General features: G+C 47.4%; 1 protein-coding gene across 2 annotated transcripts in view; it reads left to right on the plus strand.

The window, feature by feature from the left end:
- Chst11 (carbohydrate sulfotransferase 11) overlaps nt 1-15,169 on the plus strand; it is a 204,151-nt gene extending 188,982 nt beyond the window's left edge. For both annotated transcript variants that reach the window (XM_042693306.1, XM_042693307.1), the window contains exon 3: nt 11,122-15,169. In XM_042693306.1, coding sequence (XP_042549240.1) covers nt 11,122-11,976 — 855 coding nt within the window. In that variant the 3' untranslated portion in view covers nt 11,977-15,169. The remainder of the gene's footprint in view (nt 1-11,121) is intronic.
- The last annotated feature ends 1,266 nt before the right edge of the window (nt 15,170-16,435 follow it).

The raw sequence follows: 16,435 nt of genomic DNA on the forward strand, positions 1-16,435 counted from the left end.
CTTTAAAAAAAATAAAAAAATTAAAAAAAACAAAAACAAAAAACTGTCAAGACTTGCTACTGTTCTTGTTTTACTTTTCTTAATGAGGTCAGCCCAGGGAGCCCTGGCCCATGTTCTCTATTCTAGATAATAAAATAGGTCACTTGCTCCCTTTGGGTTCCCGAGTTTTTATCGACCATGACTGTACACGTGCCTCTTAGTGGGAGGAAGATAAAAGAATGCTTCCTAGGCACATAGACATCAGCCTGGGACATAGGTCCCAGCCTGGCCCACCCTGCACTCTGGCCCAGCCTCTGTCCTCAACAAGGCTGTACAGAGGATAGAATGAGAAAAATCCCTCACTCAGCTGCATCTGGGAGCAGGTGGTAGAATATCCATTCCTGGACCTTAATTCTGCCATCTGACAAAATCACAAGATGGCCATAGATGGTAGCAAAGGCATTCCCAACTCCGCAGCTCTGTGCTCCAAGCACCCTTGAAGGTCATTTGAAAGCTCTACAGACAGCAGAGTCTTCACGCCCAAAGTGTCCTGACCTGTGGCTGTCTTGCTCATCTCCAGGCCCTGTGCCGCATCGTGGCATCATGTGTAGCTGTTAGGTCTACCTGTCCTCAGTTGTGATCTAAGAGGCAGCTTGGGTGCGTGGCTGGTGAATTTCAGATGTCCTGGTCCTGCAGTGCCACACAATGGCCTTTGTGTTATGCTGTCACCAGGACTGCAAAAGGACCATCTGTCTTGAAAGACAGAAAGAAAGACAAAGACCAATTTAAACGTCTTAGTACTGAAAAGAAAGACACACAGCACCCTTTTCTGAGTCCTGCAAGTATTGGGTACATGCTGCAAGCCCAAGCCCTTCCTCTCCCTCTGCCTGGGTTTGTTGGTGACCTTTTAAGGGGGAAAGCAGAATGTCTCCCTTGGCAGGGAAGAAGAAGGTATTTGGTGGTGGCGGGGGAGGGGGGGGCCTCCATCTGCAGAGCTGGATCCTCTTAGCAAAAGGTCAGCCTTCCCCCCAACTGAGGAACATCATCATAGAAATGAAAACCCCCAGAGTGACTCACGTGTACTTTTTGGACAATGGAGGAAATAGGATCTCATAGAAACTTGCTATTAAGAGATCCATCGGCCTTTCTGGCTACCTCTCATCTCACAGTTCAAATGCTCTGCATTTCTACGCATACTTGAAGTCTGTTAATACATATTACTAGCTGATCTTTATACAGATGCTCCATGGACCTTGAGTTTGCATTAACAGCTGCCAAGGCAAGGTGCTGTCAATTACTCCTGTTGGTCTCTTTCTGTGTCCATGAGACATCGGGTCATCACGAGCCAGGCACTTTGCGCAGAAGACAGATGTTTCTACTTTTATAAACATGATGTTCAGATCGCCAGCCCTAAAATCAGGGTCAGCCTCATGGAGTCAGACTTTCTCTGAACGGGTGTCAGGGAGTCTTATTTCACCCAAGACTCGCTCTGCGTTTGTGCATACGTGCACGTGCGCATGTGTGCCAGCACTGGGGCTAGACCTCAGGGCCTGGGTGCTTTCACTTGGCTTTTTTTTTTTAACTCAAGGCTAGTGCTCTACCACTTGAGCCACATCTCTACTTCTGGCTTTTTCTTTCTTTCTTTCTTTTGGCTGGTTAATTGGAGATAAGAGTCTCAGACGTTCCCTGCCCAGGCTTGCCTCAAATCTCGGTCCTCAGATCTCTCAGCCTCCTGAGTAACTAAGAGTGCCAGGATGCTTGCCTGTGCTGCATATTGCAAACTGCTGATAGGACAAGCAGGGTATAATAAGACTCACTCATGATTACAAGAGAATCCCTGATTGCTGAGTGCTCAGTGTGTGTCAGGCTCACGTGAAGGGTTTCTGTTGTGGTATTTTCAATCATCACAACCACCCTGAGAAATGTACTATCATTGCCCCTTATTGTTCAGATAGGGAAACTAAGGCCTAAGGATCAAGAATCTTAGGGAAAATATTTTTGTGTGTGCTGGTACTGGGACTTGTACTCAGGGCCTGATTAATGCCCCTTAGCTTTTTTTGCTCAAGTCATTCTACCATTGAACCACAGCTCCACTTCCAGCTTTTGGGTCATTAACTGGAAAGAAAAGTCTCACAAACTTTCCTGCCCCCGCTGGCTTCAAACCTTGATCCTTAGGTCTCAGCCTCCTGAATAGCTAAGATTACAGGCATGAACCACCAACTCCCAACGCCCAGCTTAAGTAGAATATGCTGGTGAGTCTGGAAAGAGTCAAGAAGGGTATCAGCCAGCCCAGTTGATTAAAGGAGAGGCCAGAAAGAGAAGCTGGGGGGCAGGGTCATAACCCCTCCATACCCCTTCCCAGGGCACCCTATGTGGGAAGCCTGTCTCCATGGCTGGTGGCTGCTAGCCTCTTGGCTGAGGATGAGCCCTCCTCCCTTTCTCCTGCCAGCCTTGACTTCCGAGAGCCCCAATGCCTTAGGCAGCAGGTGCACAGCCCGCCACCCCCCGCAACTTCTGACTCCAGGGAGTCAGCCCCCTGCGCAGTGTGAGAGCCATGTCTGTTCCTCACCATTATCCCTGTTCCAGGCCCCCATTCATCAGAAGCCAGTCCAGCCTGGCAGCAGCCACTTCCTATTCCTGTGCCCCTCCCGTACTCTGCCTAGGCCTCCGGAAGCCTAACGGCGGGTCTGAGATGAAAAGCAGGTCCTTCCAGCTGCACCTGGCCGGGCTGGAAGGGAGCCCCAGGCACAGCTTCATATTCAGCCCTCCCCGGGCAGCCCTGGGCCCACTCACTCTCCAGCCTGATTTGCGCCTCGCCTCCTGTTTTCTGGTCACCAGCTGTGTGGAAAGTACCAATATCCCAGGCTATTGCAGTCACCCAAAGCCCATTTCTCCGAACACCCAGAGCCCCAGCTGCATACGTCTTGGCCACCACTTCTGAGCCATGCTGGGCTCCTGGGTTGCAGCTGCAGGCTCTGGGCCAGAAACATTTGTAGGAAATAGGGGATGGCAGCAGGTATAGGTGCTTGAGAGCCTGTGTGGCTTTGTGAGCTCTGAGGGGCCTGCACAATCACTAGAGCCTCACATCATTCACTCCTGCATTCATTCGTCACCCATTTACTTCTTTATGCTGGCATTATTTATTTACTTGCTCATTTAGTTGCTTCTGTGGGCATTCATTCAGTCACTCCTGTGTGCCTGCATTCATTCACTCCTATGCCCCTTGATTCATTTCTGTGTGCCTGCATTCATTCACTCCTGCATGCATGCATTCACTCATGTGTGCATTTATCCATTTCTGTGTGCATTCATTCACTGCTGCATGCATTCCATCCTGTGTACAGTCATTCATTCCTTTGCATTCACTTGCTCCTGCATGCACTCATTCACTTGTATGCATGCATTCGCTCCTACATACATGCATCATTCATTCGCTCCTGGATTCACACATGCATTCACTCTCATGTGTGTTCACTCATTTGACAAAGTGTCTTCTATGTGGAAGGTACTGGGAATGTTATAGCAAAAGGCAATGGACCAAACCTGCCCTCTCAGAGACCCCATTCTAGAACAGAGAGGCTAGCGAGACAAGTGAGTTGTGATGAGCGTTGGAAGATGAGCGCTCCAGGCTGAGATGAACAGGAGAGCTGAGGACCCGCTGCTTCCTCCGTGCCCACACGGTTACAAGCTCTCTACCCCGTGCTTGGACGCCCACAGCCTGGTGGCTTCCATCTCATTTTCCTTTTGCAGCTGCCCACGGGATCCTTTAACTGAGAAGGGGACTGGGGGGGGGGTGCCCTGAGAAGCCACCTCTTTACAGTGCTCCTCTCCTCAAGTGCCAGGGGGGTGATCCAGTGAGAGGCCAGAGACACACAGATCCCTGCCTGGCCCAGGCCCCTGCCTTGGTTTCCAGACACTGGCACCCACTGCTTTGAAGCTGTGGCTCCCATCTGGGCAGCCTGGGAACCTTGGGAGAGCCAGCCTCAGGGGGAAACATTTACATAGGGTCTCTGGGTAGGACCTAGGCCTCGGGGTACCTTATGCTTCTACCATCCCAGTGTACTGCCAGGTTGAGGTTCAGCTCTAGGGGCTGCTCTTGAGGTGAAAACTCCTAGGTGGATATTCAGACCCTAAAAGGCTGCCTAAGGCAGAGTAAAGTCTGGCTGGATTTGAACTTCAGTCTCAGTTCCTAAAGAAGGTACTTCTTCCCCTATGCCTCAGTTTCCTCAGTCCTAAATTGGAACTGCTAATGACTGCAAATCTTGGAGCAGATGAAGTAACGGTGGGGCAGGCATGGAGTTTCTTTCAGAGACTGCTCATGACCTGCTCCTCTCATAACAGCTTAGGAGTTACGCCAGCAGGAAGCAATGTTACGGAATCATAGCAAGTTGGCTCATCTAGTTCCCCTCCTGAGCCCCAACTCTAAATCCCAGGTGACAGAAACAACAGAAAGTTGGGGAACCAGGAGGATCTATGTGCAAATTTTCATATGGGAAAAAAGCAGAGGACCAGCTCAAGCTAATAGTTACTAGAGGCATATTCAGACATCTCAGTCACTGGAAGCTTCTAGATTTCCCTTTCTCCCCCGCCCAGGCAGTGAAGTGGGCAGCAGTAGTTTAGGTCTTGCTTCACAGAACCTGTTTTAATTTAAGAGCAGCCAACCTTCCTCCTCTAAAGATGAAACGCAGTTAAAAAAAAAAAAAAGTTAAAGACTTTTTCAAACAATCCCTAAATTTGGTACTTACACTAATTATAGTTGCCATTTCAAATGTTCACATTAAAAATAGACATTGAAAAGAGAACATGGGACACAGCCCAGAGCCCCTGGGGGCCATGTTTTGGGATTCCTCGAACCAGCTTTCCCCAGACCTAATTTATACTTTGAGATGATGAGAGGGCGCTGAAAGAACTGGAGGCTGGAGCCTGGAGGCAGCAGATGGCGAAGCTGGGCTCCGGGTCTGTCATTATGAATAGCAGTGAACTGATGGATGTTAGATTATAGTCATTTCCATGCAGTGTAAACTGCGATTCTTAACCTCCAGGATCGGAGAAGGGGTGACTATAGCCGGAGACTGCATCTTTAAAGGGGTGACTGAATTAAAATAAGGGATCTTCAAAGGAGAATATTTTTAGGAGAGGGTCACATAGGTGTAATAGCTATGTGCATCTGATCATATAATATTTATCCAAATGAACTCCAGGAAATGGAAACGAGAGGTTGGGTTTTTTTTTTCTTCATTGCTGTTTTTGTTTTCATTTCCTTTTGTCTTATTTGTTTGTGTGTCTGTCTTTGGGAAGGTAAGGGGTGGGGCACAGAAATGGTGGGACATAGGGTGAACAAATGCAGCAGAGATACTCACTAGACACTATGTTGAAAATGAACTATACAATGTGGGGGTGGGTTGGGGCTGGAGGGAAAAACAGAGAGGGTAAGGGAAGAGGTGACATTGTCCAAGAAGAAATGTACTCTTTGCTTGACTTATGTAGCCATAACCTTGCTGTACAGCACCTTTACAATAACAATAAATACACGAGGAAGGCACCAGGGCACACTTGTGGGACCAGAGGCATGACCCCCTACACAGGTTGCCAGAAAGGCAGCCCTTCCTAGGCCAAGGTCAGAGGTAGAACCCAGCCCTGCCAGTATTGGATCTTGGATTTAAGACTCCAGAGCTCACAGCTCTGGACAATGCAAGTTTGGGTAAGCCCACATCTGTGGGAACTTGCTGGAAATGCAGATTCTCAGGCCCTGCCCTTGACCTGCTGAGTCATCAGGTTTAGGCTGGAGCTCAGGTAATGGTTGCAACAAATCCCCTTGGGTGACTTGCATGCAAGCTAAGTGTTTGAGGATCACAGGGATAAAATATGATCAATATCTGGGGCTAGCCGCCTGGGAGAGACTGGCACCTCTGGGAAGTAAGGAGGGTCTGCTAAATACAAGCATTCCTTTCTTAGGCTCTGGGCTGTCTGGGAAAGTTGCAATGGTTTGTTATTGGCCATTGTACGTGTGTGTTCATATTCAAGGAAGCCTTCTGGAGACTTTAGGTGGATCCTTCCACCTAAACTCAGTACTGAGTTCTGAACAATGTATTCCCCCAAAGATCCAGCATGAGCACACAGAATTAGCAGTTGATTGAATTTCCTGAGATTTTGTAGATCTTGAGGGTTCTACCTCCCCCCCACAAAAAAACAACAACTGGGATGCTTTTCCTTTCTGAAAATTAGAGCAAGGAGGTTCAATCACATTTCCCATTTTGCCATTGCTGCTAGGAAACCCACAACCAGCTAAAATCCTTCATCTCAACTCTCCTATTTCTGCTTTTTTCCCCTATTTCAGTTAGATTGCACATGCCCTTCCTTGTTCCTTTCTAGCTCCCAGTGGCTGTCAGTAACCCTGGTATCCCTGGCTTGAAGAACCACGACTCCAACTGCTCCCTTTGCCTTTCCATATCATTCTCCCCCAGGTGTGTCTGTGACTTGGCTTTCTGGGGTCTTCGTTGTCATTGTTGTTTGTTTGTAGTGCTTGGGATAGAGCCAGGGCCTTACTGTGCTGGCTTGGCTCTCTGTTTTGATCAAGAGGCTGTTGGGCTAGGGTCCCTCCTAATCCATTATGAAATCGTCTTAGCCAAGTGCATCTACATAAACATTCAACAAATAAGATCACATTCTGAGAGTATGTGTGGGCATGAATTTCTGTGTGTGTGTGGCAGGGGGAGATGGGGGGATACTGTGCCAGTATGGCTGCTATCTCTCAATCACTAGGATCCTCCTTCAGCTATGTAGGGTGGGACTTGCATACTTACTGCTAACTTTCTCATGCATTCTCTCAGCAAGTACTTATTGAGCATATATTATGAGGCCCGCACTTTGCAGGCACTGGAGTGGGGTTGTGGAAAGGCAAGCCTACCACTTCATGTGCTAGCATGTGGCAGGGAGACTCCTGTATATCCCTGTGGTGTGCTTAGCATGAGCTCCAGAGTCACAGGTTCCGTTGTATGGACTGGTTTGTTGACAACACACAGCGTTAACAATGTTGGGAGGAGTTCACGGGGTAAGACAGGAAGCAGCAAAGTGCTCTGTAAATCATTCCCTCTTTTCTTCATGTGTTGGTGCATCTGATACAGCCTCAGTCATACAACAAAGATTATGTGTCAGGTGGAGCAGTTCATACCTGTAATCCCAGCTATGAGAGACTTAGAGGTAGGGGGATTGTGGTTCAAGTTGAGCCAGGGAAAAGTTAACAAGATTGTGTCTATCTGGAAACCAAACTAAAAGCAAAAGGACTAGTGGGATGGCTTATAGCAAGCACAAAGCCCTCATTCCAAACCCCCTCTTCATAGTACTATAAAAAAGTGAAACAGATGATAAAAATACTTTCCCCCTGGATTATTGATTGCACTAAATAAGTTAATCGATATAGTGCATTAGTAACATAGCTGGCATACAGTGAATACTCACATAATCGATGTTAGATATTATTAGCATCCTTGCTAGATATTGTACATAAAAGAAAATCAGAACATTCTGCTGCTTGCCTTCTGCAGTTTTGGCATACACATAGTGTCATTCATGCCTTGGAACAGGGTACTTGGAGAAACTGGGCATTGAGCCTTAGTGGCAAAATCTAAAGCAAGGGACCAAGTGCTGAGGAAGAATATTCTAGAAGATTTTTTTTTCCTGTGGGACTCTGAACAGAATACATGCAACCAATTGGACCCCTGGAACAAATTGGACTACATCCAATATGAAAGGTGGCCATATCTCTGCACTTAGTTGATCTAACTCTTTCTGTAGACTTTGCAGCCAGGGCTTGCGGGGGAGGGTGGAGTGGAAGGGAGGAAGAATGTTGACTGGGGGTCTTATGGGATGGCACGTTCACACACAGGCCTCTCCCTGAAACCCTGACTCCAGCTCAGGCAGGGGAGCTAAGGTCAGAGAGATCCAGCCCCCACATTTGGGTCAAGGTACCAAAACTGGATCTCAAGACACAGCAGGCCTGGGCTCTGCATATACAGGACTAGTGCTTTGTCCTTAGGGTGGGGATGAGCTTCACTGACTGTTGTCACTTGGCCTGTGAGTAACCAGTGGTCAATAACTTGTCAATCATTCCAATTTGGGAAACTTCCTGGGACAACTGGCTTTACCAAGTGGCAATTAAAAATGTATAGGTTGAGTGACCCTTATCCAAAATGCTTGGGACCAGAAATGTTTCACATTTCATCCACTTTCGTATTTGAGGATATCTGCATATGCGTAATGAAATAGGTATCTTAGGGATGGGCTCAGATTTAAATATCTAATTTCCATCACACGTACCTCACCCACATAGCCCTAAGGTCATTTGATCCTCTATTTCGGATGCGCCTGGTTTGGACATTGACATAGAAGAATGTGGAATTTTCTACTGTGGTGTCATGTTGGTGCTCAGAAATGTTCAGATTTGGGGCTGGAGCCATGGCTCAATCTCCAGCACATCAGGGTTTTTGTTTGTTTGTTTGGTTTGTTTGTTTTGTTTTGTTTTGCCAGTTATGGGGCCAGAACTCTGGGCCTGGGTGCTGTCCCTCAGCTCTTCAGCTCAAGGCTAGTGCTCTACCACTTGAGCCACAGCACCACTTCTGGGTTTTTTCTGTTTATGTGGTGCTGAGGAATCGAACCCAGGGCCTCATGCATGCGAGGCAAGCACTCTACCACTGAGCCACCTTCCCAGCCCACCGCTTCAATTTTTTTAAGAGAAAATCTAGAGTTGGGCACATTCTGAATTTCAAATGTTCAGATTCGGGGCACTTGGCCTGTCTTGTGGCATCTTTGCCTGTGGTATTTAGTTAACAGGCTCAGCCATCCTTCCCAGCACCCATGTTCAGATAGCTATTATTGGGTAACACACCACGCTGAACTTTTCGGCTTCAGACAGTAAGCATGGACTGCCTACCCAATCAACCCTAGGCCACCAGCCTAGTCCTGGTTTAGGTCATTCCCATTGCTGTGGTCACTGGGTGGCTGGCAGTCAACTCTGGCCATCAGAGGCGCTGTCTGGTCTTCTAGGAGTCTGGGTAGGGCTTTCTCACAGCATGGTGGTCTCTGGGGTAGCACTGCCTGGAAGAGAAAAGAGCAGAGACTGTGGGACTTCCTCACAGGCTCTAGAATTTTCCATCACCTCCTCCACTGTGTACTAGCAGGAGCCAGGCACAGCCAACCCACATCCGAAGTTGAGCCGTGAAGTAGATGCGCATGATTCACACATACCTCCCTTCAGAGCCAGTCGGTTATTTGTGAAGCGGACGTAGTAAGAGTCCCCATGCTGTGGTACACAAGACTTTACCAAGCACCTTGGCAGTAGTTGGCTTTCTCTCTGGGGAGGTGAAACATTTCATGGAGACAGTGCCTAGCTCACAGTGCTGTGGCTAGCAAGGCTGGCTGAGCACTGAAGCCACCTGAGAAGGAATCTTGCACAGAAGGGCTCCTCAGTTATGCAGTCTGCCGTTGCCATGGTCACCATCTCCATCATCACTATCCTTGCTGTCCTGAGGCCGTGAGAGGAGGCGGACGCGCAGCTCTGCGGCCAGCGATACCAGCTAGGGGGGATCAAATTCATCTTCTCTGCCCATTACAGAATGAAAGGGCAAGAGAGTGCTTAAGGTAAATAGAGAACGTTTATTTGAAAGGAAAGGAAAGTCATGAAAGGGAATAGTGAAATTCTCCAGCCAGACAGGGGCCCAAAGAGGAGTCCCATGGAGTCCTCTTGGAGGGTAGTTTTGTAGGACGGGACTCCTCCCATACCTCTTCTCTTTGGCTTTTGTACCAATAGCTAGATGGCTTGTGCATGACCTGCCCTGGCTCTTTCCATTGGTTGAGCAGGCATCCCAAGGCATTATGGGAAGAAGAAGTGTCGTGAGACACTATAAGAACAAGAAACGCCATGATGGAATCCATGTTATCTGCTATGGGTTAGGTCCATCATTTTTTTAATCCCTATCTGCCTAACAGTGCCCCTTTCCCTCACACACAAGATATCCCCTGGGTGTCCAGGGAACCCAGGGTTGCTAATGTAGGCCCATCCCAGGTGCCCTGTGCATGGGAGGGAAGGAGTGAGCGCAGCCTATGTTTCTCAGTTGGGAGTGCTGGGCCAGCTTTCAAGGTCCCCTGAGCTCTGGATTCTACTGACTTGGCTGTCCAGGTAGCTACACTGACTCGTTTGCACCCTGAGGACTCAAAGCTACCCACAGTCTGACCTGAGGAAGCAGTAAGGCCTTAGGGCTCGGCAGCCACAGGAGCTGAGCACCCCAAGCATGGTTTGATTGAGGGTTGCATTGTGTGGCTGTTCAGTATTGTGGCTATTTAGTGGAAGAAATGATCTTCGTATTGTGTGGCATGGGACCTTGTTGGGCCTTGAAGGATGCAGCCCATAGGGACAAAGAGGGGGAGATTCCTCAGCTGAACCCTGGCCCAAGGAATGCCTGGGCAAGCAGAAAAGAGGGAATGATTGTCTTCCCAGGAAGAGCAAGGAGCAGGAACGAAGCTGAAAAAGCAGGAGAATGTGAACACGAATATATCAATGTGTGTATGAGCAAGAGCATGCCCTTGGGACAGGGAGGAAAATCAAGCCACCATGTCACCTGCAACCCCAGAGCAGCCACTACTTAGCCCTTGTACTCCCGGCTTCTCCATTGCTTTATGATGGACAATTCCTTCCTTTTCTGTTGAGCAGAAGGGCCATGATGTACATTTGAGAGAGGCAAATCACGATGATAGGCACTAAGCCAGGAATAGGGTTCCATGAAGAACTCTTGAGTGTCTAGACATTGGAGACCAAGATGGCGGCAGACTAGGAGAGAGAGACCTTGGGCTTCCTATTCCTCATGGAACTACAGGACTAGTTCAGGTAGAGGGTACATATTTTTGCATAGACTTTTGCCCTTAACATCTTCCCATGTGGCTCCCTGTGGCTCCATTGGTGGCCGCCTCTCTGCCCTGTCCCCTCCCCCTGTCCCCATAAACTATGAGCATCTCGGGTTGCCATTCCTCCTCACCGTGCAGAGCCTGGCTGGTCCCCTGTGGAGTCACCAAGCAGGCCTCAGTAGCTCGATCCATGATCCACATTATCTAAACAAGCTCTGAGTTCTCCTTCTTGTGTCCCCTCTGCAGCTGGAGCTCTCCAACACCGCAGTCCTGCACCAGATGAGGCGAGACCAGGTGACAGACACCTGCCGAGCCAACAGCGCCATGAGCCGCAAGCGACGGGTGCTCACCCCCAACGACCTGAAGCACTTGGTGGTGGATGAAGACCATGAACTCATCTACTGCTATGTGCCCAAGGTGGCATGTACCAACTGGAAACGTCTCATGATGGTCCTCACCGGGCGGGGCAAATACAGTGACCCCATGGAGATCCCCGCCAACGAGGCCCACATCTCGGCCAACCTGAAGACCCTCAATCAATACAGCATCCCAGAGATCAACCATCGCTTGAAAAGCTACATGAAGTTCTTATTTGTCCGGGAGCCCTTCGAGCGCCTGGTGTCTGCCTACCGCAACAAATTCACCCAGAAATACAACACCTCTTTCCATAAGCGCTATGGCACCAAGATCATCAAACGCCAGCGCAAGAATGCCACCCAGGAGGCCCTACACAAGGGGGCTGATGTCAAGTTCGAGGAGTTCGTGGCTTATCTCATTGACCCCCACACCCAGCGGGAGGAGCCCTTCAACGAGCACTGGCAAACCGTCTACTCGCTCTGCCACCCCTGCCACATCCACTACGACCTCGTGGGCAAGTACGAGACCCTGGAAGAGGATTCCAATTATGTCCTCCAGCTGGCAGGAGTGAGCAGCTACCTGAAGTTCCCCACCTATACAAAGTCTACAAGAACTACCGATGAGATGACCACGGAGTTCTTCCAGAACATCAGCTCCGAGCACCAGACGCAGCTGTACGAAGTCTACAAACTCGATTTTTTAATGTTCAATTATTCAGTGCCAAGCTACCTGAAATTGGAATAAAGGGGGCTGGGATAGAGGGTAGGGTCGGGGAGGGAGAGAATCCTGCTTTTTAATTTAAGATTTTTATTTGTCAAATGAATTATATGGATATGGGGTTATTTTGTAAATTAATATTTCCTCGGGGAAGATGCTGCTAGCAGCATTGGTGAGAATTATTTTTTAAAAAAAATCCTTCGTCGGGAAGGACAGCTGTCTTTGTAGGGGAACAGGGCGATTGTCCTTGGTTTTTTTTTTTTAGAAGTGAATACTGCAACACTGTCTCAGAGATTTCCTTGTGTTCTGGTGAATTCCATGAATTATGCATTCCATAAATTCTAATTAATATTATTTATAGTTATTTAAACATGGTCTCTGTATAGATTTCTTTTGTGTGTGTGTTTGTATGTGGCAGCAGACTGCTACGTCTTTGCAGAGGAAATCTATGGTCTGTGCTTCTCTTTGCAACAGTTCATTTGGAGACATGCTGGTTCTCCACATCAACTTCTCACAGAGTTGTACAGTGACAACCCTTGTGATGTGCATAAATGCCATCATTCAGGAATTCTGTGAGGAATAAGTAGGTTGTTATTGCCCTTAGGGCTAGGCCTGTGGTGCATGCCTATAAAAATCTCAGCTGGGTGGGAGGCAGAGATGGGAGGATCCCAGTCTGAGGCTGGCCCAGGCAAAAGCCTGAGGTCTCATCTGAAAAAACAAACTAAAAGCTAACGGGCTGAGTCATGGCTCAGACCTTAAGTTCAATCCTCAGTACTACCCAAGAAAGAGGCATCATCACAAAGGACTAACTCTAAGCTAATTTCAATTGACCCCAAAGTCCCTTCCATGAAAGAAATGTGATTTTTTTTTTTGTAACCCAAGCAAAGAGCTGATTTTTCACCAGAACTAGCAGTCTGGTAGTCTAGGCTTTTATATAGAAATGAACTGGCAGTGCCAGTTGTGTGAAGGCAAAGTGACCATAGCTTTATAGTCGGCATGTATTTATTGAGCATCTGCTCCCTTCTAGGCCCAACTATATAGGCCTGCAGACAGAGCATTGGACAAAGCCAATACTGAAGCAGCTTTACATGGACACAGGGCAGCCAGCTCGACAGTGAGCAAATCCTTGATATTCCTGGGTTTGAGGGGCTATTTGTGAGCAACCCCAGGAGGTCCATAACCCTTACAGCTGTGCATTTTTCTTTGGCCCAAATCTGAAAACCTCACACTTGGCTCGGTCCTCTCGACATGGTTAGTAATCTAAGGTCATTACCCAACACAAGAAATGCAAAAAGTGTTTCCTCTCATGTGCCTGTTGCAATTTGGTGGTCATGGTTTCTTTTAAATCCCACCAGGGATTCTCCAGGCACAGTGTGGAACTGTGCTATGATTGATTAGTGATGTCTGCCTGGATGAAGAAAGGGGAACATGGTCATCTTGCATCCAGCAGCCACATTCTCATACAGAAGCATTAGCTACTGCTTGCTGCATTTAAGAGTGAGTGGCATGCATACATTTTGGGATTTTCAATGGTCTAGCATTTCTACCCCTTCTGAAGGTCAAAGATGAAGATTCACACACACACACACACACACACACACACACACACACACACACATTCCAAACCCTCCCATGTCCTCCAGAGGCTAAGAGACCTTAGGCCTCTCATGGCTGCTATGCATAAGCAGCTAGGACAGCCTCTGTGATTTAATCTGTGCACCTTCACTGGGAGACTGTAAACTTACTACTTCCCGGGAACATCCCAACCTACTTCCCCTTTGCGGTCATTTCTGATGATTTTTGGTTGAAATTTGAGCCACATCCCTCTTACAACTAGTGAATGATTGGGTAGCAGATACTGTATATAGTAATAATAATAATAATAGTTCTAATGATTAGGAAGGGTGGGATGGGTAAGTTTGTTTTGTTTTTGATGCAGTATGTAGTGTAGAGGTGGGGATATTCTAAACAAAAGAATGAATAATTTATTCACAGAAACTATGAAAATGGTATTGTAAAGCTCATAGCAAGCTCTGTGAGCAGCAACTGCAACTTCTCACCGAGGAAATTATTTTATATAATGTGAGCAAGATGTGCTCCAGAGAGGAGCAGGCTGAAGCTATTTATAGCACGTAGGTACCTTCTTCCATGCTATCTTTGCTTTGTGACAGGCCCAGCTACTACACTTTTGATAGATAGAGAGTTATGCAATGTGTTTGACCAAACAGCATCAGTAACTGTAATTTGGAGTCTGGACTCTTTTTTTTTTTTCCAGATAGTGGGTGCTGTCCTCAGAAATCAGCTCCCACTAATGAAACAGGTCCATTAAATTCCTAAGGTGTGATCTACAGAAAAAGAGTTTTCTGGCACATCCCTTCGGTGTGGTACAAATGAAAGGTTTTGTGATCACATATCCTTGGGAAACAAAGTGAAGTCCATTTCCTTTCTGCAGGAGTTTTTAGAGCCTTGGATACTTGAAGAGCAGTGTGAGTTCCCAAGAGCATTATGGCAGCATTTCTTGGACTTACCTGACCTGGACAGTCTCTTTTGCAGATCACTGCATGGAGCAGGTGTTCCCAAGAGAATCTTTAGCTTCAGTGATTTAGCATGTGAGATCTACTGAGGGTAAAAACTGTCCCCAGCCATCTCCCTAAACAAACAAGGAAGCAAAACCAAACTAGCACTGCAGTCTCTATATAATTTATAGAATACAGGTACTTTATATGACATGGATTAAACTTTTACTTAAGTGCAATGGTTTTAATCTTGGATTCTGCCCTCAGACAATGATTCTATTTCAGGTGGGTGGAGGGAGGTCTCAGGAGGCTGTAGATGGGAGAGAGGAAAAAGAGGGGGGATGGTGAGTAAGTTACACAATGACCCCCCCCTCCAAACACACACACAGTGTAAGGTTGTTCAGTGAGAGCAAATGATCACATGAGAAGTACTTCTCCATTTTCATAGTTTGAATGTGTTTGCTCTATGCTTTCTTTTGTTTGTTTGTTTGTTTGCAAATGGAAATTTACATCCACTTCCCATGCTTTGCATTTCTGCCCCTAACTTGTAGTGCAGGCTCACCGCATGCTGCATGCCCTTCGCTGGCTTCAAGGGAGAAAAGTTGTCCTTCGGGGGATGGATGCAGCTACTCATTTCTGAAGGGACTCCTTCTCCTCGTGTTCTGTTTTGTGTTCATGTTTTATTTTCTTATGATATAATTTTTAATTGATCTGTTTTGCAGAAGGTAGAAAGTATTCCATGACCTCGTCAAAAAAAAAAAATCTATTAGTGAGGTATGCCTAGAAAACAAAAGGCAATGGTTTACTTGGCTTTTTGTTTTTGTTTTAAAGAAAAACATTTGCAAATGCTTTTGTTCTCCCATGCTTAGCTGGTGGAAGTGCAGGTGGGAGTCTGGCTGCCGCTGTTTCCAGAACCAGGTACAGTCAGAAGACAAGGATGTTTCCTGCTTACCCTGCTCCTTCCACTGGAAAAAGTCTAGGCTATCAACCACAGGACTCCACAGTGCCAGCCCTGCCGTCCCCAGCTGGTCTGGGAAGAATAGCGGCAGCCTGCTTGGGTCCACAGAATGGCTGTGGGCACTGGAGACTTCAGTCTGACTCATGCTTCTGGGAACAGAGGCATAGAAGCACAGGTTTAAGCTGTGATGGTAGAAAGCTCCAGAACAAAGTGTGTGAGTCCCTGCCATGCTAAGCTGGTAGGGTCTGAGCCTCTGCAGAAAGCAGAAGGACTCTTCTTGCTTTCCCAGTCACCCCTCTGCTTCCCTTGCCCAGTCTTATTCTACACACACACACACACACACACACACACACACACACACACACACACACACACACCCTTGCCCAACTCTGTCACTGTCAGCAGGACTGACTACATTGCTCCCCCTAGTTCCTACCACCAGCACCTCTTGCACCCCTTTTCCCATTACAGCCCACTGGATTCTAGATAAACAGGCAACAGAATTTTCTAGAACCAGCTGGACACTTGGCTATTAACAGGCAAATTTCAGTCTGCAACTCTTTGTAAGGTACAGAAGGAGCTGCCCGTACTTTCTCAGGCGCATGCCCAGTGCGGCATATGGACGTACATTTAACATCTCTGTGGCGTGTCATTTTTTTACGTATTTGTATGCAGTAGAAGTCTGTTGTAGAAAACGCTCCCTGTATATCTAACGATACTGTTAAAGAAAGCTGAATTCCACATTGCCAACAAAAAGCGTGAAATGTTCATGAACCTTCCTCCAGGAAAAGCCATTCAAGCCTGATTATTTTTCTAAGTAACTTCAATTAAATTGAAGGGAAAAAAAAACGTTTGTGCATGGTTTGTTCGTGGCTCATTAATAAAAGACTGTAGGGGTGGGGTGGGGTGGGCGGGCTGTGCTCTCTGGCACGCGGGGGGCCCTGCTCATGCGCATCAAAGGATGAAGACATGGCAGCTGTTGGCCAGCTCAGTCACGGTAAGACCACCAGGT

This window comes from Dipodomys spectabilis, unplaced genomic scaffold, assembly GCF_019054845.1.
Source record: "Dipodomys spectabilis isolate Male_0828 unplaced genomic scaffold, ASM1905484v1 ptg000163l, whole genome shotgun sequence".
Lineage (NCBI taxonomy): Eukaryota > Metazoa > Chordata > Mammalia > Rodentia > Heteromyidae > Dipodomys > Dipodomys spectabilis.